Below are 25,540 nucleotides of genomic sequence, written 5' to 3'. Positions count from 1 at the left end.
CTACAGGTGCACACCCCCGTGCCTGCCTATTTTTTTTAGTTTTTGTAGAGATGGGGTCTTGCTATGTTGCCCAGGCTAGTCTTGAATTCCTGGACTCAAGCGATCCTCCTGCCTCAGCCTCCCAAAGTACTGGGATTACAGGTGTGAACCACTGTGTCTGGCCCTGTTCTTAATTCTAAGAGCTGTTTCTTATCCGCATATTCTTAAATGCCTCTTGTTCTTGTTTCATGTATAAAATATTTTATTCTTTTAGGATATTAATAGTTCAAAATTTTTTTTACTCCTTATCCCTACATTTTCTGGTTTTTTTTGAGTTCCTTTTTTTCTGTTTGTATATTTTAATCTTTTTCAAAGTAAAAGCTTTCTTTAAGTGTCTGATGATCCTTGTTTATACAGTCATTTCAGAGGGGGAAGTCCTCTGGTGGATTCCTGGGCTTCACTGTAAGATCAAACACCTTCCGTGTTGGCATAACCCTTAGTAATCATGATGTGCAGTCATTTTAGTAATCACTTTTATAATCTATTAATGTCTAATCTCAAAGTGGCATCTCACTTGGAGACTTTATGATGATCAATCCAGAATAATGACTTATGTTTATGGAGCTAGATACAGAATGTTTTGGCAAGTCTTATTTCATTTACAGGTATTATATCATTTCTATTTTACAGATGAGTAAACAGTTAGAGAGCCTCAGTGACTTACACAGAGTCATATAGCAAGTATGGTATAACTAAGGTTTTAACTCAGGTTTTAATTTTATATGCCATGATTATTCCATTACAGCTGTGAACGTTTTTGAGACTACTTTGTGTTTACTGTTTTATCCCTTTTTTTTTAAAAGAGATGTTATAATAGGTTAGATGTCTGTAGCTTAAATTTTTTCAAAGTTCATTCATACCTATTTTCTAATTATTTACTGAATATAACTTTCTAAGATAGAAAGGACCGGATGGCTACAGATTTTAATTATATAAAAACTGTTTTGAACATGTGATTATTTTCTCATCAGGCTATGGGTAATGACGGTTAATGCACTTCAACCTTCAATAAAGTTTGTACGACAACAAAAGTATACTCAGAATGACCTGATGATAGATCCTCTCATTGTCCTAAGGTGTGATCAGAGGGTTCACAGGTACATGTCATTTGAGTTTCATTTTTATTATAGAGCTGTACTTTGGAGAGTCAAAAGAAATTGATGAAATTCAGTTTAAACTTATATTTTAATTGTGCTTGCAGATAAGTAGACAGTGTGACCTGTACAGTTTTTTGTCTTACTTTTTAGTTGTGTTTATTCATGAAATGTATATACATTTTAGTATTTAATATGTGATTAATAAAACCTAGCTTTAGAGAAATGTCATTCTTGGTTTTGGTGCCATCAATAGTGGTTTTTATCTCTCTCACAATTTAGACCAGTAAAGAATAACACTGTTTCTGCTCTCACGTTAAAAAGGTTTTTAAGGCCGGGCGCGGTGGCTCAAGCCTGTAATCCCAGCACTTTGGGAGGCCGAGACGGGCGGATCACGAGGTCAGGAGATCGAGACCATCCTGGCTAACACGGTGAAACCACGTCTCTACTAAAAAATACAAAAAACTAGCCGGGCGAGGTGGCGGGCGCCTGTAGTCCCAGCTACTCCGGAGGCTGAGGCAGGAGAATGGCGTAAACCTGGGAGGCGGAGCTTGCAGTGAGCCGAGATCCGGCCACTGCACTCCAGCCCGGGAGACAGAGCCAGACTCCGTCTCAAAAAAAAAAAAAAAAAAAAAAAAAGGTTTTTAAAAGACTGGTTACTTGTGAACCATTACCTGCATTAAAGCTGTGACCTTTTTGGCATGCCCAGTAGTGATGTTAGCTTCATTGATTCCACATTTGGCTCTAAATCCTTACCAATTGCTAAACTTAAGCATTGCTTTGAAGTGGCTTCTTCTCAAAAGGTAGAATTTAGTTAACTCCTATCATTAATCTTTGAATCACAGTTGTTATGATAAGTACTATCAAAAGTATATAAGTTGAGGGGCTTGCCTTTAAAGTGATTATCATCTGCATGGGACGTAAGACAGATACGTGATAAGTTACATAATATTGTCATGTGGATGAATGATGTAGTAAATGAATGTTCTTAAAAGTTCAGGAAAGATGCAGAGGAGATGGGGCATGGGTAAAGTTTTATAGAATGGAGTTAGGGCTGGTTTGAGTGCAGTGGTATTTACAACTGATTGATTATAACCAGGTACAGATTTCTTTGTTCCCTCTCCACTCCCACTGCTTTATTTAAACTTAAAAAAAGAAGAGTGGACATAGGGTTTAGGTGAATGAATATTTGTTCATCTAATAGTATAAAGATGGGGGTTAGGAAGTCAAGGAAGGTACTTTGAGAAAAAGAATAGTATGAGCAGAAGTTTAGAAGCAAGAATGAGAAAGGCGTGAAGAGGGTTATTTTTGAGAAAAGCACTTTTTTTTTTTTTTTTTTTTGAGACGGAGTCTTGCTCTGTCGCCCAGGCTGGAAGTGCAGTGGCCGGATCTCGGCTCACTGCAAGTTCCGCCTCCCAGGTTCACGCCATTCTCCTGCCTCAGCCTCCCGAGCAGCTGGGATTACAGGTGCCCACCACCGTGCCCGGCTAATTTTTTTTGTATTTTTTAGTAGAGACGGGGTTTCACCGTGTTAGCCAGGATGGTCTCGATCTCCTGACCTCGTGATCCGCCCATCTCGGCCTCCCAAAGTGCTGGGATTACAGGCTTGAGCCACCGTGCCCGGCGAAAAGCACATTTTATAGTTGGAAAGTTAAATTGGGGTCAGGCTATTGAGAGCCTTGAATATTAGGGTAATGTGGTTTGGGTTATAGCTTAGGAAAAGATGCTTTGTGCTAGATGGATTTGAGGGAAGAGAAACTAGTAAGGAAGACTAAATAGGATACACTTGATATTTAAACTTGTCTGTCATCAACCAAGGGATGACATTCTCCAAGTGACAAAATCTGCAAAATTAGCTAAATATGATTTAGTAAGGTTAAGGTCTCATTGGAAATAGGAATCAGAAGAACAAACTATATGTGTAAATGATGTTAAGTATCTAATAAAAGGAAAACTACAATAAATAACACTTCTAGAAAAGAGCTGTTTCTCAAATAAATGATTTATCATTGTTAAAAATCCACTGAAGTAGGTGAGCTTGCACCTGAATCACCTCAGGTGATTCAGTTTTTAAGGAAGTTGTTAAATTCTGCTATCAAATTGTATCTACTGTTTTTGTAGCTTGGATTTTTCACTTAACAACTTGTGAGCCTTTTTTCATGTTAATATGCTTTTTTCAAATTTATTTTTATTTTTTGAGTTGGGGGTCTTGCTTTGTTGTCCAGGCTGGTCTTGAGCTCCTGGGCTTAAGCCTCAGCCTCCTGAGTAGCTGGGATTACAGTTGTGTGCCACCATGCCTAGTTTAGATTCTTTTTTTTTTTTTTTGAGACAGAGTCTCGCTCTGTTGCCCAGGCTGGAGTGTAGTGGCCGGATCTCAGTTCACTGCAAGCTCCGCCTCCCGAGTTTAGGCCATTCTCCTGCCTCAGCCTCCCGAGTAGCTGGGACTACAGGTGCCCGCCACCTCGCCCGGCTAGTGTTTTGTATTTTTTTAGTAGAGACGGATGGTCTCGATCTCCTGACCTTGTGATCCACCCATCTCGGCCTCCCAAAGTGCTGGGATTACAGGCTTGAGCCACCGCGCCCGGCCTAGATTCTTATATTAATTGGCTATGTGGTATTCCATTTTATAGATATGCTATGCTTAACCCAATCCCCTAGGATATTTTATTTCTAATTTTTGCTATTATCAATAGTGCTGTGGTGATTATGTGCATTTCCCCAAGCTGAGTATTCCATTAGAACATGGAAAAATGGAATTATTGGGGCAAAAGTATTGTGCTCATTTTCAAGACTTTTAATTCATATTTTCATTCTACTAGGTAGAAAGGCTGAACTGGGCCGGGCGCGGTGGCTCAAGCCTGTAATCCCAGCACTTTAGGAGGCCGAGATGGGCGGATCACTAGGTCAGGAGATTGAGACCATCCTGGCTAACACGGTGAAACCCCGTCTCTACTAAGAAATACAAAAAAACTAGCTGGGCGAGGTGGCGGGCGCCTGTAGTCCCAGCTACTTGGGAGGCTGAGGCAGGAGAATGGCGTGAACCCGGGAGGCAGAGCTTGCAGTGAGCCGAGATCCGGCCACTGCACTCCAGCCTGGGTGACAGAGTGAGACTCCGTCTTAAAAAAAAAAAAAAAAAAAGAGAGAAAGGCTGAACTGGTTTACATTCCATATCAGTGTTTGATATTATATACTTTCCTGCACAATTTTATATAATGTTTGCCAAATTGATAGGTGAAAATAGATTCCCATTTTAATTTATATTCCTGTTGGATTGGACATTTAACAGTATTTATTGGCCATTTTATTTTTTCTTTATATTTTAGCCTATATTTCTTACTGACTTAAAGAGCTGTTTATCTATAAAGGATATCAACTCTTTGCACATATATTACAGTTTTTTCTTCATGCATTATTGTTTTGCCCGCACCCGGTCATCTTTTCTTTAGAGTTTACATTATACATATTTGACTTTAGCTGATAAGATGAAACAAATAATACTATTTATATAATCTTGAAATATAGAGAATAAGAAATATATATTAAACTTCTGAGAATGAGTATTTCAGTGGGAAAAGTTACTATGTGCTACTCAGGTTTTTCTCAGCATTTAAATTAAACTGATCATGTTCTGGCTAATTTATAAATTTATATTCTTTCTGATATATTTTTCTTTTTTGCTTTCCTTGTTTAGATGCCCACCACTGATGGATATTACCCTACACATGTTGAATGGATATCTTCTTGCATCTAAAGCCTACCTTAGTGCTCATCTGAAGGAAACAGAGCAAGATAGGCCTTCCCAGAATAATACAATTGGCTTAGTTGGACAAACTGATGCTCCGGAAGTTACCAGAGAAGAATTGAAAAATGCATTACTGGCTGCTCAGGTAAATTTTGCTAAAGTAAAATTTAATCAAAAAGAGCAAGGGCTTCTCTACTAGTGTAATCAGTTGAATAGATGGCACGTTATGCCCTCCATGTACATTGGTGACATATTGTGCATTTCTTTTATTATAGAATCTATTAGAATGATGTTACCTTTGCTTCTGAATATCAGATATATTTCTGAAATCAGGAATAATCGTCATATGAATGAAATAACCATTTAAATAAGATTTATATTTTAATGAAATTTTAGTGTTTACCTATTCTGAGTTTAGAGTTATATGTTTATTCATTCAGCAAATTTTTTTTTTTTTTTCGAGACAGAGTTTTGCCCTGTCACCCAGGCTGAAGTGCAGTGGTGTGAGCTTGGCTCAGTGCAACATCTGCCTCAGTTCTCCTGCCTCAGCCTCCTGAGTAGCTGGGACTGCAGGCACATGCCACCACGCCTGGCTAATTTTTGTGTTTTTAGTAGAGACAGGGTTTTGCTGTGTTGGCCAGGCTGGTCTCGAACTCCTGACTTCAGGTGATCCACACACCTCAGCTTCCTAAAGTGTGGGATTACAGGCATACGCCATGGCACCCGGCCTCATTCAACAAATATTTATTGGAACACCTACTATGTGTCAATTATTGTTCCAGGAACTGGGGATATAGTGGTGAAGAAGACAAAATCCTTGATTATTTATTTCTTACGATCAAATGTCAAATTATGGAGGCAGACAACAGAAAAACAAGTGCATGTATAATAAAATGTCAGGCAGTGATAAACACCATGACAATATAAGCAGTTCAACTTTATATTTAGAAAAGTTTTTTGGCTGGGCATGGTTGCTTACACCTGGAATCTCAGTACTTTGGGTGGCTGAGGTGGACAGATCACCTGAGGTCAGGAGTTTGAGACCAGCCTGGCCAACATGGTAAAACCCCATCTCTACTAAAAATACAAAAAGTAGCCGGGCGTGGTGGCACACACTTGTAGTCCTAGCTACTTGGGAGGCTGAGGCAGGAGAATGGCTTGAACCCGGGAGGTGGAGGTTGCAGTGAGCCGAGATTGCGCCTCTGCATTCCAGCCTGGGTGACAGAGCAAGACTCTGTCTCAACAACAACAACAACAAAAATAAATAAATAAAATAAATCTGTTCCTAGGAATTTCAGATAAGGGATTAAAGATCATAAAAGCTAACATCTGTATAATGCTTACCATATGGTAGGTGCTAGCCTAAGTTCTTTAAATATATTAGCTCATTTAATTTTTATAACCTACCTATGAGGTACAGAGTATTATCTCCATTTTTACAGAGTAGGAAAATGTGACCCAGAGAAGTTAAGTGACTTGCTCATGGTTACACATTTAGTAAATGGCAGAACCAGTATTCGCTCCTGGGCACTCTGGCTCCTGACTCAACAACAACAACAAAAAACAAAACAATAACAATAACCAAAAACCAAAAACCCCTTTCCCCAACCACCATGATTATAAAGTAGTCTAACCTCACTTTATAATATTAAGTTCTTAATCACTTAGCTCAAGTAATTGTTTTCTGTATCTTAGGCAGTAGCTGTCTATCAGAGGTGGATGTCATGTATTCATTTTTATTTTTTACTTCTTTCTGCTAGTTGAGAGTGATGTTAGCTCTCCTTTATATATAGGGGCCTCAAGTATATTGCCATTACCCCTCAAGCTGCTGCTCTATACAGTGATGCTCAAGCCTGTAGACTGAGCAATGAGTTGTGCAGGTGGAATGGATGGTAAGGTAGACTCTTTCCTTGTGAAACCAGAGCCTTAAACAGGTTGAAAAAAAGGGAAATCAGGATAGCATCCTGGGAAAAGTGGGAGATTAAGAGGAAGGAATGGACGTTCTGATAGAAGCCATTTTTGCCTAGGGCCTGTTTTGGATGTAACTGAATTCATAATACTCTTTTAGTAGATATTCTTAAACTGGAGTCCATGGATCTGTCTTAGCGATATGTGACATCATTATGTAATGATGTTTGTTTATGTATGTTCATTTTTATGGGGAGAGGGTGCATTGTTTTCTTTAGATTCCTAAGGGGTTCATAATCCTAAAAGGTGAGAACCACTGCTCTACAGATTGCTCACTTCTGCTCTTAGAAGTACCTCTTTGTGTATGTGTGTTTAAGAAATTAGTTATTTATCATTTATGTTCATGTGAAAATAAAATCTGATTTGTTTTTTACACCAACTTCTCAGAAACTTCTTACTTTTACTATGTTTTGTTTGCTTATAGGATAGCGCAGCTGTCCAGATTCTCTTAGAGATTTGCCTACCTACTGAAGAGGAGAAAGCAAATGGTGTCAATCCAGATAGCTTGTTAAGAAATGTTCAAAGTGTTATTACCACCAACACTCCAAATAAGGGAATGGAGGAAGGAGAAGACAATTTGCTCTGTAACCTTCGAGAAGTTCAGTGCCTTATCTGTTGTCTCTTGCACCAAATGTACATTGCAGATCCCAACATTGCTAAGCTTGTTCACTTTCAGGTCTGTTTCCAAAGAATGATGCTTTGTGTTTAAACTTTATTTTTCTTGGGAGCTTTGAATACTATATTAACAGGACTCATTTAGAAACCAGAGAAAACACAAATGAACCATGGGCCTTTGCAATATGGATAAAAATCCAGATTTTTAGTTTTTTTTTTTAACCTAATGAAATGTTTGGTAGTTTAATCTGTATTCTAGTGCATCAGAACAGTGAAATGCCAGGTTACATATGGGGCACTATAGCCTTCTGAGCAACTTTTACAGAAAGGAAATGAAATCTTTCATTTGTATTTTTATCTGTACTTTTATAGTTATTTTATTTCTGACATTTTTCCCTTTCTTGTTGAGATAGGGTTATCCATGTGAACTTTTGCCTCTGACGGTCGCAGGTATTCCATCTATGCACATCTGTCTAGATTTCATACCTGAGCTTATTGCACAGCCAGAACTTGAAAAACAGGTAATAAGCATTTTGGAGCTTTAGGTCAATTGATCTCTCTCTCCAGTCTTACTAGTTATACAAAACATTTTATAATGTTTAATACCTAAAGATATTCTTGAGAAACATGTAATATCTGGATTTTGTATTGCAGATATTTGCTATCCAGTTGCTTTCTCACTTGTGTATCCAATATGCATTACCAAAGTCACTTAGTGTGGCTCGTTTAGCTGTCAATGTCATGGGAACTTTGTTAACAGGTAGGTAGTCAACATCAACAAACATCTGACATAAATTATTATAGATCCTATATTTTCTGCATTTAGTGATTCAATATATTTTTTGTGTCACACTGAGATAGTATGATACAATATGTGTTAATACTAGTTTAATTTATGCCATCTTTTGAATTCTTCTTTTGAAAACTTCTGTTTACAAATGTGATTTATAGTGTAGTGGGAATGAATAGGTAGGCAAATTGTATTTTTCATTGTGTGAATGAGTATATATAGATTTGTAAATATAAGCTTTCTATATTTTATAAATGGAAAACAAATATACTTTTGGAATGTAATTATATCAGTAGATGACAAATGTTTGCTTATTACAAATTCTCAGAGTTCCAGAAAAATATCATCATATGTATAAATGAAAGATAAATATATTAGATGTCTTCATAAGTTCTAAAACATATTCTGACATTTTAACTACCTTCTGGTTTGTAGAATAAAATGATCTGAAAATAAGCTACTTTAAAATATATGAACTATAATTCAACCCTTAATATTATGGCTTAGTTAATTTAGTATTCTTTCTCATTATATTATTTACATAATACCCTATTGTTTTTCTTTTCATTGTATTTATGTCCTGTTATAATTATTTGTAGTGATTAAGAGTTTACACTACCTGAATTCAATCTCAGCTCCACCACTAACTGGCTTGTGATCTTTAACAAGTTTTTTAACCTCTCTAATGCTTTTTTAAGAGTTTTCTCATATATAAAATGAGTGTCATAATAGTACTTTGGTCATTCATAAGATTGTAGGAGCTCAATGAAATAATGCATGTAATGTACTTATCACAAATCTTGGGCATAGTAATTTGTATCTTGGATAAAGACTGAGACTACTAGATTGTGAGCTTTCTGAAGACAGGGAACTTTATATCTCCAGTACAGATCATAGTACCCCTTAGTATGTTGTATAAGCCATGTTGAATTTATATTTGTAAACTAAAATATTGTTTCATTTATTTCCAACAGTTTTAACACAGGCTAAGCGGTATGCTTTTTTTATGCCAACTCTGCCAAGTTTAGTCTCTTTTTGTCGAGCATTTCCTCCTTTGTATGAGGATATTATGTCTTTGCTGATCCAAATAGGGCAAGTTTGTGCCTCTGATGTTGCCACTCAGACAAGAGACATTGATCCAATTATTACACGTAAGTGGTAACTTATTTTCAAGGGTTATCTTAATATCTCAAACAAAAAGACCAAATTCCTTTCCGAATTTCTTGGCCTTAATGTTTTTTTCTCTTATGTTGTAGGTCTTCAACAAATAAAGGAGAAACCAAGTGGATGGTCTCAACTCTGTAAAGATTCATCTTACAAAAATGGATCCAGGGACACCGGAAGCATGGATCCTGATGTACAGCTCTGTCACTGTATTGAAAGAACAGTAATTGAAATAATAAATATGAGTGTTAGTGGAATTTAAAACAAAAAAAAAGAAACTGTTTGCTGCATATACCCAGCGTGAATCTGCATATTATAACAACTCTAAACTGAATGGGAACAGTAAAGTAATGTTGTGGAATCACTAAAACAATTCAATTCAACACAAATATAATTTAGAACTCTATGAGAATTATGCTTGCTTGTTTCTGATTGGCACGTCTTTGAATCTACTTTGCTGGTATGTTTTTATTGTAGCAGCTGAGCTTTTTTTTATTCCACTGGGAACACATGTAAGAAACTCATTACTGGAAAGGGAATTTGGCCTTGTATTTAGCTTTTGAAGTGAAGACTGCCAGGCCTTTAATTTCTTATAAAAATGAGTCTGTGGGTAGCCCTGGTGTTTATTTTAACTGTGAGCTTGTAACAAAATGTGACAAACATGCAAAGATGGGAGAGGAAAAAAGGGTAAAGGCAAAGGAGAATTAAGGAAATATTAGGAGTTAAAAACCCAAGTAGAAATCTCAAAGATTTGCAATACAAGTAATAGTAATGCAAGTTGGAATTCTAGTTCTCAAGAAAGAGTATTGAGAAGGTTTTTAAAAAGGCAAGTAGCTTTTGTAAATGATTTCTGTGGAATTACAGATGAGGATTTAAAGATTTCACATATTTGCTTCAGTTTTTATTAATATATGAAGCCATATGTTTAAAGAGATACTTGAATAATTTGGAATTTTAAGATACTGGTGTAAAAGTGTTTACAGAAACATCTTTGTTCAAAGAAGAACCTGAGAGGAGATCTCATTTAGTTTTATGTTTTAAATTTATTTTTATAATGCTTTATTAACTTACCTAATGCTCAGAGAGGGGAAATATATATCAAATTAAATGAAGGTAGAGCAATAAAACCGATTGGATTAAAGAGCTCTTGGTTTGTCATCAGGATTATAATTCATATCTTACTTTGAGAAGATCTTTGAGTAAGAAAATGCAGTGTTTGAATCTCAGGAAAAGTTAAAATATAGAAAATGCTGTCTTGCTGAAGGATTTTGCAGTCCTCTGTCAGTAACTTCCATTGATTAGGCAGACATATTTAGGTAAACCCTAATCATTAAAAAAAAAAAAAAAAAGCAAGTATCAATGTAGAAAGTACTTCCCTTTTCTCTCTCTGAGATATACCTCAATCACGCACTTCCCCACCCCCACTTGAAACAGACCTCTTCACTTGTGTTTTTTTTTTGAGGTGGAGTCTCACCCTGTTGCCCAGGCTGGAGTGCAGTGGGGTGATCTTGGCTCATTGCAACCTCTGCCACCTGGGTTCAAGGGATTTTCGCACCTCAGCCTCCTGAGTAGCTGGGACTGCAGGCATGCACCACCTGTGTTTTTGTATTTTTAGTAGAGATGGGGGTTTGCCATGTTGCCCAGGCTGGTCTTGAACTCCTGGCCTCAGGTGATCTGCCCGCCTTGGCCTCCCAAAGTGCTGGGATTACAGGTGTGAGCCACTGCACCCTGCCAGACCTCTTCACTTGTAAAAGAAATTAGGCTAATAAGAAGGTGTAGTTTTTGAGAAATGAAATTTAACTTCAGCCTTTTCACTAGTAAATAGTCACATCTCATTTTCTTCCTTTGTAAAACGGGGTTACTACTGGCCCTACCTCACATTCTATGAGAATGAGTTTGTAGCTGTTTCAAATCATGAAGTGCATAGTATCACATATGATAGAATATTTATAACTTTTTATTAGATGCTTAATGTTCAATTAAGCAATTTTGATGTGAAAAATAAAAGCATATGCTTAAAAATAGCATAAGAATTTTCATATTTTTAAACAAGGCAGTTTTGTAGTCCCTTAAGATTAAATACAACTGCTCCTTTTTTTTTTTTTTTTTTTTTTTTTAACTGAGGCCTTGCAATATTTTGTGTGAATAGATATGCCCTAGGAGTTCAGAAAAAGTTAAAGTATGTTTTCTAACTAAATGCAGTGCACATTCCTGGATCAATTTTCAAAGACTGGTCATAACCTGCTGTGTTAAAATAATCACATATGCTGTTAATCATCAGATTAGTTGATGATGTAAATAAAATGTGTAAATATATTAGTAAATGTTAATATTCATGTATTTTAAGTTAAGGTTATAAAGTTTGTCACAATGTGTTTTTTTATTCAAGTGAAAACAGATGTGTGCAGCTATTTTGAATATTGGTTTATAAACATTCATATTCTTTATCAAACGAACCTGTAGTTTTTGTGTTTCATTCCACTAGAGTTAACCTGAAGGGAACAGTTCAAGGGACTGTATTTTAGGTCTGTTTGGCTCCAGTGCCTACGTGTGCCCCTTTCTGTTATGCCACATACATTAAACGGCAATGCAAGGTGAGAGCCAATTGAAATCCTTATAATTTAGGAGAGTAAAATGAGAGTAGTTATAACAGAGCAGTTGCTCAAAAGAGTTGATATTTTCTTTTTTTTTTTTTTTTTTTGAGGCGGAGTCTCGCTTGCCCAGGCTGGGGTGCAGTGGCGCGATCTCCATCTCGGCTCACTGCAAGCTCCGCCTCCCGGATTCACGCCATTCTCCTGCCTCAGCCTCCCGAGTAGCTGGGAGCACAGGCACCGGCCACCACGCCCAGCTAATTTTTTGTATTTTTAGTAGAGACGGGGTTTCACCGTGTTAGCCAGGATGGTCTTAGTCTCCTCACCTCGTGATCCGCCCGTCTCGGCCTCCCAAAGTGCTGGGATTACAGGCGTGAGTCACCGCGCCTGGCCAAGAGTTGATGTTTTAAAAATTATAAAAGAGAAATAATTTGAAGGTATTTTTAACGATTTATTTTTAAACATTATCCTTCCTTTCACTGTCTTAACAGTAAATTACTCCATCTTTGCTCATCCATATATATTTTCACATTACTGAATCCCTAACACCCAGTTTGGGGTTTGCTTTGCCTTTTTTCACTTAACATTATATGGGATTTTTTTCTTGCAAGTTTAATTTTTATAATTTTATTGGCTTCATAATGTATTGAATTTATCTATCATAACCACCTCCATATTACTAGACTGGGAAGTTCATAATTTTTTTCAGTATTGTCAATAGTATTATTGTCAATTGAAGTATCACATTTTCTTTCGTTTAGATTACCTCTTTAGGATAAATATCTGGAGCTCAGATTACTAGGTCAAAGGGTAGAGTTTATTTTTACGACTACAAGTTTTGTCATTTTTGGTAAGATATATCACAATTGACAGTGAGGCAAACAAATCAGCCCCCTCCTGCTGTTTCTTCCCAGCAAACTCCTTCCGCAAACTAGTTACTTGAATTTGAGAAACAGTATCAGGTTTTGCCTTTTGGGGACGTTATTAATTGAGCCAAGTTTAGGTTATACAGATTTTTAAAAAAAACATGATTTGGCAAGATCGTGATGAACCTCCTTTTTTTTTGAGTAAATTCAAGAACTATTGGCAAATAATAAACTGGTCTTGGAGGGATGGAAGGCGGATAAGCCTTAATGGAGGTAGAAGTGATCTGATGCTGGGAGACCCTGAGAGCTTGTCTCTGGCTTATTTTAGTATCCGGGAAAGCCTTGAATATTATGAAAGATAGATTGTAGCCCGATGTCACAGAGCCTTCTTACTTAAGTTTGACTCAGCAGCCTGGCAATTCCCGCCTCAGTCTTCGCTATCTTGGCTACTGCAAAGCTGGGTAATTTAAACTGAGTGGCACTGATGAGTGTTAAAAGAACTTAGCAAAGCTTAAAGATGTTCCCTTTCTGCTGGTCTACGGACCTGGAGAATGAGACTTCCAGTTTCTAAGGAATTTGCTGCATAGGCTCTATCGCTGGTTTCAAAAGTCAAACCGAGAAGACGCTCTCCTTCAAACAAACACTGGGGATTTGCTGGAGTGGCCACAGCCTTCCTTTGCCTCCGCGTACCTGGAGCCTGTGTTTTTTTTTTTTTTTTTTTTTGGTTTTTATTTTCGGAGACTTCCATTGGATGCCGAAGTTCTCGCCCCCTCACCTCGCGCCGGGATTGGTTTATTCCTGGCCTTGGCGGGTGATTGGTCGAGCTCGCTGGGCTATTGGGCGCTGGGAGTCGAGGGGGCGGGAGGCGGGAATTCGTCTCGGGCTGTGTGGTTGAGGGGTCTGGTGAGTGCTGGAGTCGAGGAAAGGTACGGCGGCCGCAATCCTGCACACCAGGCCGGGGAAGTAGCAGCCCTGCCAGGAAGAGGGAGTAGAAAGGGCTCGTGCCCTTTCTTCTCTTCCAGGGCTCCGCTTTATTTGCTCTCAGAAATCAGTTTCCTTTTCTTCAGTGAATCGGAGCTCAGAGCGTTGCTTCGGTTTCCCTCCAGACAGGCAAGTCGGAGGGAAGTCAACGGGAAGGGCTTGAGTACCTCTGCCCCGCCTGCGGGCCCATCGGTGGTGACTGGATCTTCAGGGCCTCGGGGATCTCTACTGGCTGGGGGAGGAGGGAGATACGGGGCAGAAAACCTGAGGGAGCCAACCTATCCTTACCTCCTTTGAGCGCAGGCCTGTTCTTAGCCCGGGGCGTTGCGTTGCTTCTTGGCGGGAGGCAGAGGAGTGTGTTTATCCTTTATGCAATGTTTGGGGGAGGCTACCCCATTTTGACACTATTGTTGCCACAGCCGGGGTACAGGGCGAGCTGATTTATAGATTTTATCTGAGTAACTAGGCCAGCGTTGAGTTGTTGAGTCATATTAAGAGGTTAGATTCCACCACATCTCCTTCTCAGAGCTTTACAGATAGAATCGCAAAATGTTAGAGCTGGAAAATACCCTAGAATAATGGTTCTTCACTTCTTTTGGAACACACAAGCGGTGGTGAATGTTATTATTGGCTTCATAATCTATTGAATTGCTATTTTAACCATCTCTTCGTCCCCAGATTGAATTTACAATTTTTTCTCACGACTGCAGATAATTCCTTATTTAATAACAATGCATGTAATTTCCCCCCGCTATTTTGATTTCCTTGAGATATATTTAGGGGAAGAGAAATCCATGGGCTTTTTCTTCAGAAAAATGCAATCATGTACAGAAACTTATGCTTGAGGTCATTGTCTCTGAATTACATCCGTGGATCCTAGGTTAAGAGAAGTGGTTTAGAAGAGGTGAGGATTAAAGTGATCACCTCATCTGTGTCAGGTCCTGGCTTAGGTATATTCTGCCCTGGCTAATTTTCATAAAAACCCTGTCAGGTAAGTAGTATTATTTCAATTCCATATATGGAGAAAAAAGCTCTGAGAAGTGATTCACACAGTGGAATTCAAACTTAGGGCTGCCTTACTCCAAAGCCCATCCTCTTTCTATAATACTCTACTGACCTTTAAATAAAATTTTTGAGTGCCTACTATGTGCCAAGGCATTCTCTTTCTTACAACAGCCTTTAAATTAAATTAGGGGTGGGCCGGGCGCGGTGGCTCAAGCCTGTAATCCCAGCACTTTGGGAGGCCGAAATGGGCGGATCACGAGGTCAGGAGATCGAGACCGTCCTGGCTAACCCGGTGAAACCCCGTCTCTACTAAAAATACAAAAAACTAGCCGGGCGAGGTGGCGGTCGCCTGTAGTCCCAGCTACTCCGGAGGCTGAGGCAGGAGAATGGCGTGAACCCGGGAGGCGGAGCTTGCAGTGAGCTGAGATCCGGCCACTGCACTCCAGCCTGGGCGACAGAGCAAGACTCCGTCTCAAAAAAAAAAAAAAAAAAAAAAAAAATTAAATTAGGGGTTATCACTGGTAAGGATCTTAGACTAGAGAAGTAAAAAGATATGTCAAAGATGACATACCTGAGTCCCTGTCAAAACCTGGTATAGAACCTACGCTTCCTGACTTATGGTCCACAGCTTTTTTCTTCTAAGTGGAGGACTGCAGAAAGGGGTAACACAAAGGGGAAGAACAGGAGAAAGAGTGGTGCTATGGAGTTGTAGAGAGAGACCACAGGAACTTATTTGTTTCTGTAGGTTGATTACATCTGATCCAACTGTTACAAGAGCTCATGTTTAATCTGGTATGTACTGTATCATATTTGCACATTATTTCACTTAATCATTACCACAATCCTATGGGGTACATGCAGTCACTGTGGCTTAGAGAAGGTAACTAACTTTCTCAAAGTCACACAACTAATACCTGGCAGAGCGAGGGATACAAATCCAGATTTGTTAGACTCTAAGACATGCTCTTGACCACTGTGATTTATAAGACTAGGAAATTCTTTTGTTTCCATTTGTTTTGTTTCTACTTTTATTCCAGTTTTTATTTCCAGATTTCTCTCTTAGTTTTGGTTCTCTGGTTTTCTTTGAAAGGCGTGTCTCAATATTTGCCATTTTCATTTCTATTGCAGTTAGGAATCTGAAATAAACAGGAAAGCACTATGTCTTCGATGTGGTCTGAGTATACAATCGGTGGGGTGAAGATTTACTTTCCTTATAAAGCTTACCCATCACAGCTTGCTATGATGAATTCTGTAAGTATTTTTCAGCAGTTAAGTTTTTATTAAGATATAGATACTTATGACCCATGAAGTACATTGAGTATGTGACTGCATTCATATTCTCAGTAAATGGAGAATATTTTTCTTTTTCTTTTTGTTTTTGGGGGACGGAGTTTCGCTGTTTTTGCCCAGGCTGGAGTGCAATGGTGCGATCTCGGCTCACCGCAACCTCCGCCTCCCGGGTTCAAGCGATTCTCCTGCCTCAGCCTCCTGAGTAGCTGGGATTACAGGCATGCGCCACCATGCCTGGCTAATTTTGTATTTTTAGTAGAGACGGGGTTTCTCCATGTTGGTCAGGCTGGTCTTGAACTCCCGACCTCAGGTGATCTACCTGCCTTGGCCTCCCGAAGTGCTGGGATTACAGGTGTGAGCCACCACGCCCGGCCAATGGAGAATATTTTCTGGGTTCCATTGGAAGAACATGTAACCTCTAGGAAACCACTAATTGCTGCTAAACTGTATATATCCATGATTAAGGCAAAGAAGAACATGCTGAAAAATGTTCTCAGCTCATTTGGAATTTCTATACTTTTAGTGAAAAACTGCTTTCTACAGAGTATTTACTATCTTTTACACAGAATACTATTTTTCTCACCATTGTTTTGTTTGGATCATGTAGAAAATTAATATACAAATTTGAGTAAACCAGCTTTCCAGTTGTGTTAAATCTATTTTGCCATATGTACTTCATATCTTATTTACTGGTAACAAGATTATTAGTATCCTGAATTTTTTCTTTTCCTTTCCTAGCCATGTTTTTATACTTTTATTACATATATATGTATCCATAAACAATATAGAATATTATTTTACATATTTTAAACTTTGTGCATTGATGTGATACTGTACCTTATCTTTCTGCAGAACTTGAGTTTTTTAACTTAGCATTAATTTTAATATATAGCCCTGTTGATTCTTAATCAATTTTAATTGCTGTATAAATTCCATTGGATGAATATACCAGAATTTATCTGTCCATTTTCTTATTGGTGGACATTTAGGTTGTTTACATTCTTTTGCAATTATAAACAATGCTGCTGTGAACTTTCTTTTTTCTTTTTTTTTTTTTTTTTGAGACAGGGTCTCACTCTCGCCCAGATTGGAGTGCAGTAGTGCCATCTTAGCTCACTGCAACCCCTGCCTCCCAGGCTCAAGCTATTCTCCTGCCTCAGTCTCCCGAGCAGCTGGGATTACAGGGATGCACCACCACGCCCAGCTAATTTTTGTATTTTTAGTAGAGACAGGTTTTCACCATGTTGGCCAGGCTGGTCTCGAACTCCTGACCTCAAATGATCCACCTGCCTTGGCCTCCCAAAATGCTGGGATTGCAAGCATGAGCCACCGTGCCTGGCTGCCGCTGTGAACTTTCTTATGCGTTTCCTTGTGTTCATGTGGGAAAGGTTTTGGGTGTACACATAGAACTGAACTTGCTGGAGTTGGGCATCTTCACTTTATGAAAATTGTTTATTTCTCTACCAAGTAGTTGCAACAATTTGTATTCTCACTAGCAGTATCCTTCATTGAGTTTTCATCAGAGATATTGATAGGTAGTAATGTATTCTGGTTTTACAGAAATCATTGGTGCTTGCATAATTCTGGCACAGATTGCTCTTTTCATTTCTTCTCTTGTGCTTGATATTTTGGTAAGTCCAAGATAATCTTAGGGAAAGGTGTAAAGGAATACAGTTTGGATTTAACTGAATACGCGTTCCTTCTGCTATCGTTGTGTTCCCTGGAGTGCAATCTCACTTCTTCTTGGTGTTCTTTATACTTCAGATGGAGAGAGACCTTTATAAAGTTAAAATGTTTATTAATCTTTTTCATTGGTTCCTGTGTTCATAGATTCTCAGAGGATTAAACAGTAAGCAACATTGTTTGTTGGAGAGTCCCACAGGAAGTGGAAAAAGCTTAGCCTTACTTTGTTCTGCTTTAGCATGGCAACAATCTCTTAGTGGTAAGTAGTTGCTTGATATCTTCAAGTTGCTTACTGGGACCTGAAAAAATATAATACAGTATTCTTTATCCAGACTGGTTCAGCCATGCTATCGCTAACTTAAATACTCGTTTAATGATATTTCTTTAAAATAAGTTATATATCTTCCAAAAGAGTTTCCATAATATTTAATTAATGCTAAAATAGTATTGAACATAATTTAGTCTTTTGATGAGTTGAAAAGTACATAAAGGCCGGGCGCGGTGGCTCAAGCCTGTAATCCCAGCACTTTGGGAGGCCGAGACGGGCGGATCACGAGGTCAGGAGATCGAGACCATCCTGGCTAACCCAGTGAAACCCCGTCTCTACTAAAAAATACAAAAAACTAGCCGGGCGAGGTGGCGGGCGCCTGTAGTCTCAGCTACTCGGGAGGCTGAGGCAGGAGAATGGCGTAAACCCCGGAGGCGGAGCTTGCAGTGAGCCGAGATCCGGCCACTGCACTCCAGCCTGGGCAACAGAGCGAGACTCCGTCTCAAAAAAAAAAAAAAAAAAAAAATGGAAAAGTACATAAAGACTTTTGGCAGCCTGGGCAACATAGTGAGATCCCATCTCTACAAAAAATGACAATCAATTTTTGGGAGACTGAGGTGGTGGAAGGATTGCTTGAGCCCAGGAGGTCGAGGTTGCAGAGAGCTGTGATTGTGCACTTCAGCCTGGGTGACAGAATGAGACCCTGTCTCAAAAAACAAAGTTTTGGATGCTTAGAGGTATCATTATGAAAATAATTAGATGATAATTTGTATGTAAAAGATGCAAGAGATGGGCTGTCATGATGCTATAACACATACTAATTGCCTTTTTTTAGGGGGGAAATCTTTTAATATATTTGCTTATCTGTTCCTTTCTCATAACATTAGCACATAGAATATATAAAAAATAATGCATTCTAGTTGATTTTTCTACTTGTTTAAATGCCAGATAAACAGAACTTTAGTATAATATTGTTTGTATGAATTTATATTACTTCCCACTACTTTTCCTTTTTTTTTTTTTTTTTTTGAGTGGAGTCACCCAGGATGGGGCATAGTGATGTGATCATAGCTCACTGTAAACTCAACCTCTGGGCTCAAATGATTCTCTTACTTCAGCCTCTTAAGTAGTTGGGATTACAAGCATGAGCCACCAGGCCAAGCTATTTTTACTTTGTTTGCTAACAAATGCCTATTAATATTTACTTTTATGAAAGACTATATAAACTATATAGTGAATCAGAAATATAATATTGGATACATTTTAGTTACATTAGATGGCTTTAACCTAAAGTATTAGGAGAATTTGAGGTTAAACATGGTATGTATATATATGTATGCATGTGTATATATATACATTTTTAAATGAAATGTTTGTTACTAATAAGAATATATTAAGGCGGGGCACAGTGGCTCACTCCTGTAATCCCAGCACTTTGGGAGGCCAAGGCGGGTGGACCACCTGAGGTTTGGAGTTTGAGACTAGCCTGACCAACGTGGAGAAACCCCGTCTCTACTAAAAATACAAAATTAGCTGTGCGAGGTGGTATGTGCCTGTAATCCCAGCTACTCGAGAGGCTGAGGCAGGAGAATTGCTTGAACCCAGGAGCAATTCTGGGTTCACTGCGATCTCGCAGTGAGCCAAGATCGCGCCATTGCACTTCAGCCTGGGCAACAGGAGCGAAACTGTCTCAAAAAAAAAAAGTAAATATTTCATAAGCTTTTGGTTGTTCATTTTGATTCTTACTGATGTTAATTTTGGAAAACATGAGTTTATCAGTACTAACATGAGGTCTTAATGGCAGATGTCTGGAAAATAGAATTAGAAATATTTATGTGGTACAAATGGGAAAACAATGTCAATACTAATTATTTTTAAAAATAAATTATTTAGCTTTTTTGGGGGTGTATGAATTGTACATTTGTATACAAGGTAGGCACACAATGTAAACTTACTACAATTTGGTATTATATTTAGGCACTAAAATTACCTATTTTATTGATTTGAATTTTGACCTTAAAATGTATTTTGATGGAAGTATCAGAATTAATACATCAAAAACATGTTTCTGGCTGGACGCAGTGGCTCACGCCTGTAATCCCAGCACTTTGGGAGGCCGAGGTGGGTGGATCACAAGGTCAGGAGATCGAGACCATCCTGGCTAACATGGTGAAACCCCGTCTCTACTAAAAATACAAAAATTAGCTGGGCGTGGTGGCGGGCACCTGTAGTCCCAGCTGCTGGGGAGGCTGAGGCAGGAGAATGGCGGGAACCTGGGAGGCAGAGCTTGCAGTGAGCCGAGATCACGCCACTGCACTCCAGCCTGGGCAACAGAGCGAGACTCCATCTAAAAAAAAAAAAAAAAGTTTATATTTGAAATAGAAGTATAATGTGGGGAATGATTTAATCCTTATGTGTTAGATTATTATTTCATATATTGAACTTTCAAATTCTTCATTTAGGGAAAATTAAGAATATACTTTAGGTCCTTGTTTCAATCCACTCTTGAATTTTAGATGAATCTTAATGAATACTTGAGTAGTTGTACTTTTGTTACATTATTAATCTTAGATTATTAGATGTTTACAGATTACATAAATGGGTGATAACTTCCCTATAAATGTTTTTGTTTTTGTTTTTGAAACAGAGTCTAGCTCTGTTGCCTGTGCGGAGTGTAGTGGCGCAATCTCAGCTCATTGCTACCTCCGCCTCCTGGGTGCAAGCGATTCTCCTGCCTCAGCCTCCTGAGTAGGTAGTATTACAGGCGTGCACCACCACGCCTGGCTAATTTTTGTGTTTTTAGTAGAGACAGGGTTTTACCATACTGACCAGACTGGTCTCGAACTCCTGACCTCAATTGATGTGTCCGCCTCAGCCTCCCAAACTGCTAGCATAACAGGCATGAGCCACTGTGTCCGACCAAACGTTTTTGGCATATTTCTCTCTTGTCCTAATTTGATGCTGCAGATAAAGTGACCAGCTTGTCCAGGTTTGCCACGTACCTTCCTAGTGTTAGCCCTAAAAATCCTGTATCTTAGAAAATCTCCCAATCCTGGGTGAACTGGGCTGGTTACTTACCCTAGTTGCAGATAATGATTAATGTTTATTTAATTAGATATATTATAAATAGAGGTTCTTTCATTTTTAGAGAAGCCAGCAGATGAGGGCGTAAGTGAAAAAACTGAAGTACCATTGTCATGTTGTTGTACATGCCATTCAAAAGATTTTACAAACAATGACATGAACCAAGGAACTTCACGTCATTTCAACTATCCAAGCACACCACCTTCTGAAAGAAATAGTACTTCATTAACTTGTCAAGGTAATTTATATTTTGTCTGGGTCAGTTGATATCTGTAATAACAGTCTTAATTATTACTGTTATAAGCCCTAATTTATATAAGTTTGGTTAGTATAACTGATTATATATCTCTAGTTTCTCTGGAATTATTTTAAAATAACATAGAGTGGTCAAAAATCCTTAGATGTTTTTAAATTCTTGGTTTGACTTTTAATTTATTGAGACATTTTGTTGGCCTAAATAATTTTTTAACGAAGGCAATGCAAAATAAATGATTTTCCAAAATTGATGTTATTTGTAGCCAGTATTGTTAATTGTATGTTAGAATTCTATAAAACAATGTTTGTATCCTAAGACAAATCTAATTAGCCTCATTGATCCATTCTTGATAAGTTTGCCTGGCATTCTGAGACCAGTATCCTACATGAAAATCAGGTATGTTTATGTGTGATCTTTAAATAATTTTTACTAATTTTAGAGAAATATATTAAGAGTAACATAAAAGTATTAATAATAAATTTAAAAAATATTTCTCCTGCTTTTGACTATATAGAAAGGATAGACTATTACCTACCTAAGAAACTAGGGAAAGAAAGTGGAAACTTTGCCCTTTCTTATTTCTTCATGCACATCTCCATATCCATTGGTACTTCCATAGTCCAAACTACCATTTCTTGTTTAGAGCATCCAATAACCCTTTTTTTCTGCTTTTACTCATGCTATTCCTTTACTAGTCACTGGCAGGGAGACACAGGTTGCCATGATTGACTTAAGTCAAAACAAACAGTATCCATTTCCTAAAATCAAGGATGGAGTCACCTTCCTCTAAAGCACATAACCATACAAAGGACGGTAGATAATTGAACTTCCGGTGGGAATGAGGAAAGAGGAGTGGAATAGTTGTTAAATAGGTGACCAATAGTGTTGTCTACATTGTTTTGATTTTGGCCTTTTGGATTTCTTTCCTTTCCTTCAAAGATTTATGCTTTCTCTTTCCTCAGAGCCTTTGCTTCTATTACTGTCTTTTCTGAGCAAAGTTCCATCTTCAACTTATCCTTTTCTTCCTCAGTTTACATGTGACTTTCTTGGGGTATCCATCACTGATTTTTCTGTCAGAGTAGATTTGATTTCCCTATTATAGTCTGTCTTCTCATTGTGTACCTTTCCTTTATAGCACTTGTTACAGTTTGTATTATATGTGTCTATCTAAATCTTTTATTAATCTCTGCTTCCTTGGCAGACTATATATTTCATGAGGTTTGGAATATTGTCAATTTGCTTACCATTGTATCCCTAGAACTCTAGCAGGGTACCTGGCATATGGTAGGTGCTAGATAAATATTTGTTGTTAGGAATGACTGGGATTAATTTTCAGCTAATTATAGGAATTCTCGTGTATAATATTTATATACAACATTTTAAAAACAGCTTTATTGAGGTTTACTTGACATAACAAATTGCGTATATTTAAATGGTACACTTTTTTTTTGAGACAGAATCTTGCTCTGTTGCCCGGGCTGGAGCACAGTGGTGTGACCTCGGCTCACTGCAACCTTCACCTCCTGGGTTCGAGCAATTCTCCTGCCTCAGCCTCCCAAGTAATTGGGATTACAGGCGCCTGCCACCACGCCCAGCTAATTTTTTGTATTTTTAGTAGGGACAGGGTTTTATCATGTTGGCCAGGCTGGTCTTGAACTCCTGACCTCAAGTGACCCACCTGCCTCGGCCTCCCAAAGTGCTGGGATTATAGGTATGAGCCTCCAGGCCCAGCCTAAATGGTACACTTTGATACATTTTGACATATGTACCTCCATGAAACTTTCACCAGAATCAAGATAGTGAACATACGCACCAACCCTGTATTCACTTTCTCCAAAGTTTTTTAAACATGCTCACTTTCCCCAAAAGTTTTCTCAGGACCTTTGTTATCCCTCCTTCCCACCCCTCCATGAGTAACCTCCCTATCCAACCACCTATCTGCTTTTTGTTACTATAGATTAGTTTGCATTTTCTTTAGTTTATATAAATGGATTCACACAAGATGTGTACTTATTTTGTCTGGCTTCTTTCACTTATGACAATTATTTTGAGATTCCTCCATGTTGTTGCATATATTAATATATTAATTGTTTTTTTTTATTTCTGATTAAGAGTGCATGGATATACCACAAATTGGTTATCTAATTAGCTGTTTACATATATTTGGGTTATTGCTAGTTCTGGGCTATTACAAAGACAGATACTATGAACATTTGTGTCTACATCTTTGTATGGATGTATGTTTCATTTCTCTTGGGTGAATACTAGGAGCAGAATGACCAGATTGCTTTGTAGGTATGTATGTTTAACTTTTTCTCAACTCACTACAACCTCTGCCTCTTGGGTTCAAGCGATTCTCCTGCCTCAGCCTCCCAAGTAGCTGGGATTACAGGAATGTGCCACCACGCCTGGCTAATTTTTGTATTTTTAGTAGAGATAGGGTTTCACCATGTTGGTCAGGCTGGTCTCAAACTCCTGACCTCAAGTGATCCACCCATCTGGGCCTCACAAAGTGTTGGGATTACAGGCATAAGCCACCATGCCTGGCCAACTTTTTAAGAAATTTCCAAACTGTTTCATGAAGTGGTCATACCATTTTACATTCCCATCAGCAGTTATGAGAGTTCCAGTTTTTTCACGTCCTTGTGTACACTTGGTATGGTCAGTCCTTTTAATTTTAGCCATTCTTTTTTTCTTTTGGAGATAGAGTTTCACTGTTGCCCAGGCTGGGTGCAGTACTGTGATCTTGGCTCTTTTGGCTCATTGCAACCTGTGCCTCCCAGGGTCAAGTGATCCTCACACTTCAGACTCCCGAGTAGCTGGGACTACAGGCATGCATCACCACACCTGGCTAATTTTTGTAGTTTTTGTTGGTTTTACCATGTTCCCCGGGCTTGTCTTGAACTCCTATGCTCAAGTGATCTGTCTTCTTCAGCCGCCCAAAGCACTGGGATTATAAACATGAGCCATCACACCTGGCCCTAATTTTAGCTACCCTATTAGGCATGGAGTGGTATCTTATTGTGGTTTTAATTTTTATTTCTCATATTTTCATGTTCTTATTAGCTATCTGTGTATCTTGTTTGATGATATGTGTGTTCAAATAATTGCCTATGTTTTATTAGTTTTCTTTCTTTCTTTTTTTTTTTTTTTGTGACGGAGTCTCGCTCTGTTGCCCAGGCTGGAGTGCGGTGGGGCGATCTCGGCTCACTGCAAGCTCCGCCTCCTGGGTTCACGCCATTCTTCTGCCTCAGCCTCCCGATTAGCTGGGACTACAGGCGCCCGCCACCACGCCAAACTACTTTTTTGTATTTTTTAGTAGAGACAGGGTTTCACTGTGTTAGCCAGGATGGTCTCGATCTCCTGACCTCGTGATCCGCCCGCCTCGGCCTCCCAGAGTGCTGGGATTACAGGTGTGAGCCACCGTGCCCGGCGATAGTTTTCTTATTTAAACTTCTTTAAACATTTTGAATACAAGCCTTTGATCAGATAAAATTTTAGGTTTTACATTTAGGTCTAAGATCCATTTTGAGTTAATGTGTGTATATGGTGCAAGGTATGGATTCAAGTTCATTTTTTTGCATGTGGCTATCCAGTTGTTCAGCACCATATATTGAAAAGGCTATCCTTTATCCACCACATTGCCTTTGTGTCTTTATCAAAAATGAGTTATCCATATGTACACAACTTGATTTTGACATTACTGTGAGTCAGTGTTATTTAGAATAGTCTAAATGGGAAAAATCAAGGTTGTATTCTGATACCCTCTTTATATTTGTAAGTAAATCCTTTAATCTGTAACCTAAATATAGAAAAATGCAAATCCTAAGTATATAGCTTGATGAATTTTCACTGTCATAACTACTACATAGATTAAAAAAAAAAAGGCATTACCAACACCCCAGAGGCCCTTTTCATCTTCTTTTTCAGTCACTGTCTCTTCTTTCCATAGGTAATTCTTGTCCTCCTGTGACCATTGATGAGTTTTGCCCTTTTATAGAAATAGAGTGAAACTCCGTCTCAAAAAAAAAAGAAATAGAATTATATATGTACTCTTGTGTCTGTCTTTTGCTTAATGTTTTATTTGTGTGAGATTCATTCATG

General features: G+C 38.4%; 2 protein-coding genes across 5 annotated transcripts in view; both read left to right on the top strand.

Moving 5' to 3' along the window:
• The window catches only part of INTS2 (integrator complex subunit 2), a 60,827-nt gene extending 48,959 nt beyond the window's left edge, over positions 1-11,868 (top strand). For all 4 annotated transcript variants that reach the window (XM_023204668.2, XM_023204667.2, XM_023204669.2 and 1 more), the window contains exons 19-25: positions 1,011-1,136; positions 4,825-5,020; positions 7,268-7,519; positions 7,872-7,979; positions 8,113-8,218; positions 9,223-9,399; positions 9,505-11,868. In XM_023204668.2, the coding sequence (XP_023060436.2) occupies positions 1,011-1,136; positions 4,825-5,020; positions 7,268-7,519; positions 7,872-7,979; positions 8,113-8,218; positions 9,223-9,399; positions 9,505-9,674 (1,135 nt within the window). In that variant the 3' untranslated portion in view covers positions 9,675-11,868. The remainder of the gene's footprint in view (positions 1-1,010; positions 1,137-4,824; positions 5,021-7,267; positions 7,520-7,871; positions 7,980-8,112; positions 8,219-9,222; positions 9,400-9,504) is intronic.
• Positions 11,869-13,739: 1,871 nt separating this feature from the next.
• Positions 13,740-25,540, top strand: part of BRIP1 (BRCA1 interacting protein C-terminal helicase 1) — a 180,432-nt gene continuing 168,631 nt past the window's right edge. Inside the window, exons 1-4 of the mRNA XM_023204671.2 lie at positions 13,740-13,979; positions 15,984-16,106; positions 17,976-18,087; positions 21,245-21,418. Coding sequence (XP_023060439.2) covers positions 16,014-16,106; positions 17,976-18,087; positions 21,245-21,418 — 379 coding nt within the window. The 5' untranslated portion in view covers positions 13,740-13,979; positions 15,984-16,013. The remainder of the gene's footprint in view (positions 13,980-15,983; positions 16,107-17,975; positions 18,088-21,244; positions 21,419-25,540) is intronic.

Source organism: Piliocolobus tephrosceles, chromosome 16, assembly GCF_002776525.5.
Source record: "Piliocolobus tephrosceles isolate RC106 chromosome 16, ASM277652v3, whole genome shotgun sequence".
Taxonomy (NCBI): domain Eukaryota; kingdom Metazoa; phylum Chordata; class Mammalia; order Primates; family Cercopithecidae; genus Piliocolobus; species Piliocolobus tephrosceles.
The sequence above is the reverse complement of the archived record's forward strand: the minus strand, read 5'-3'. Positions and strand labels throughout refer to the sequence as shown.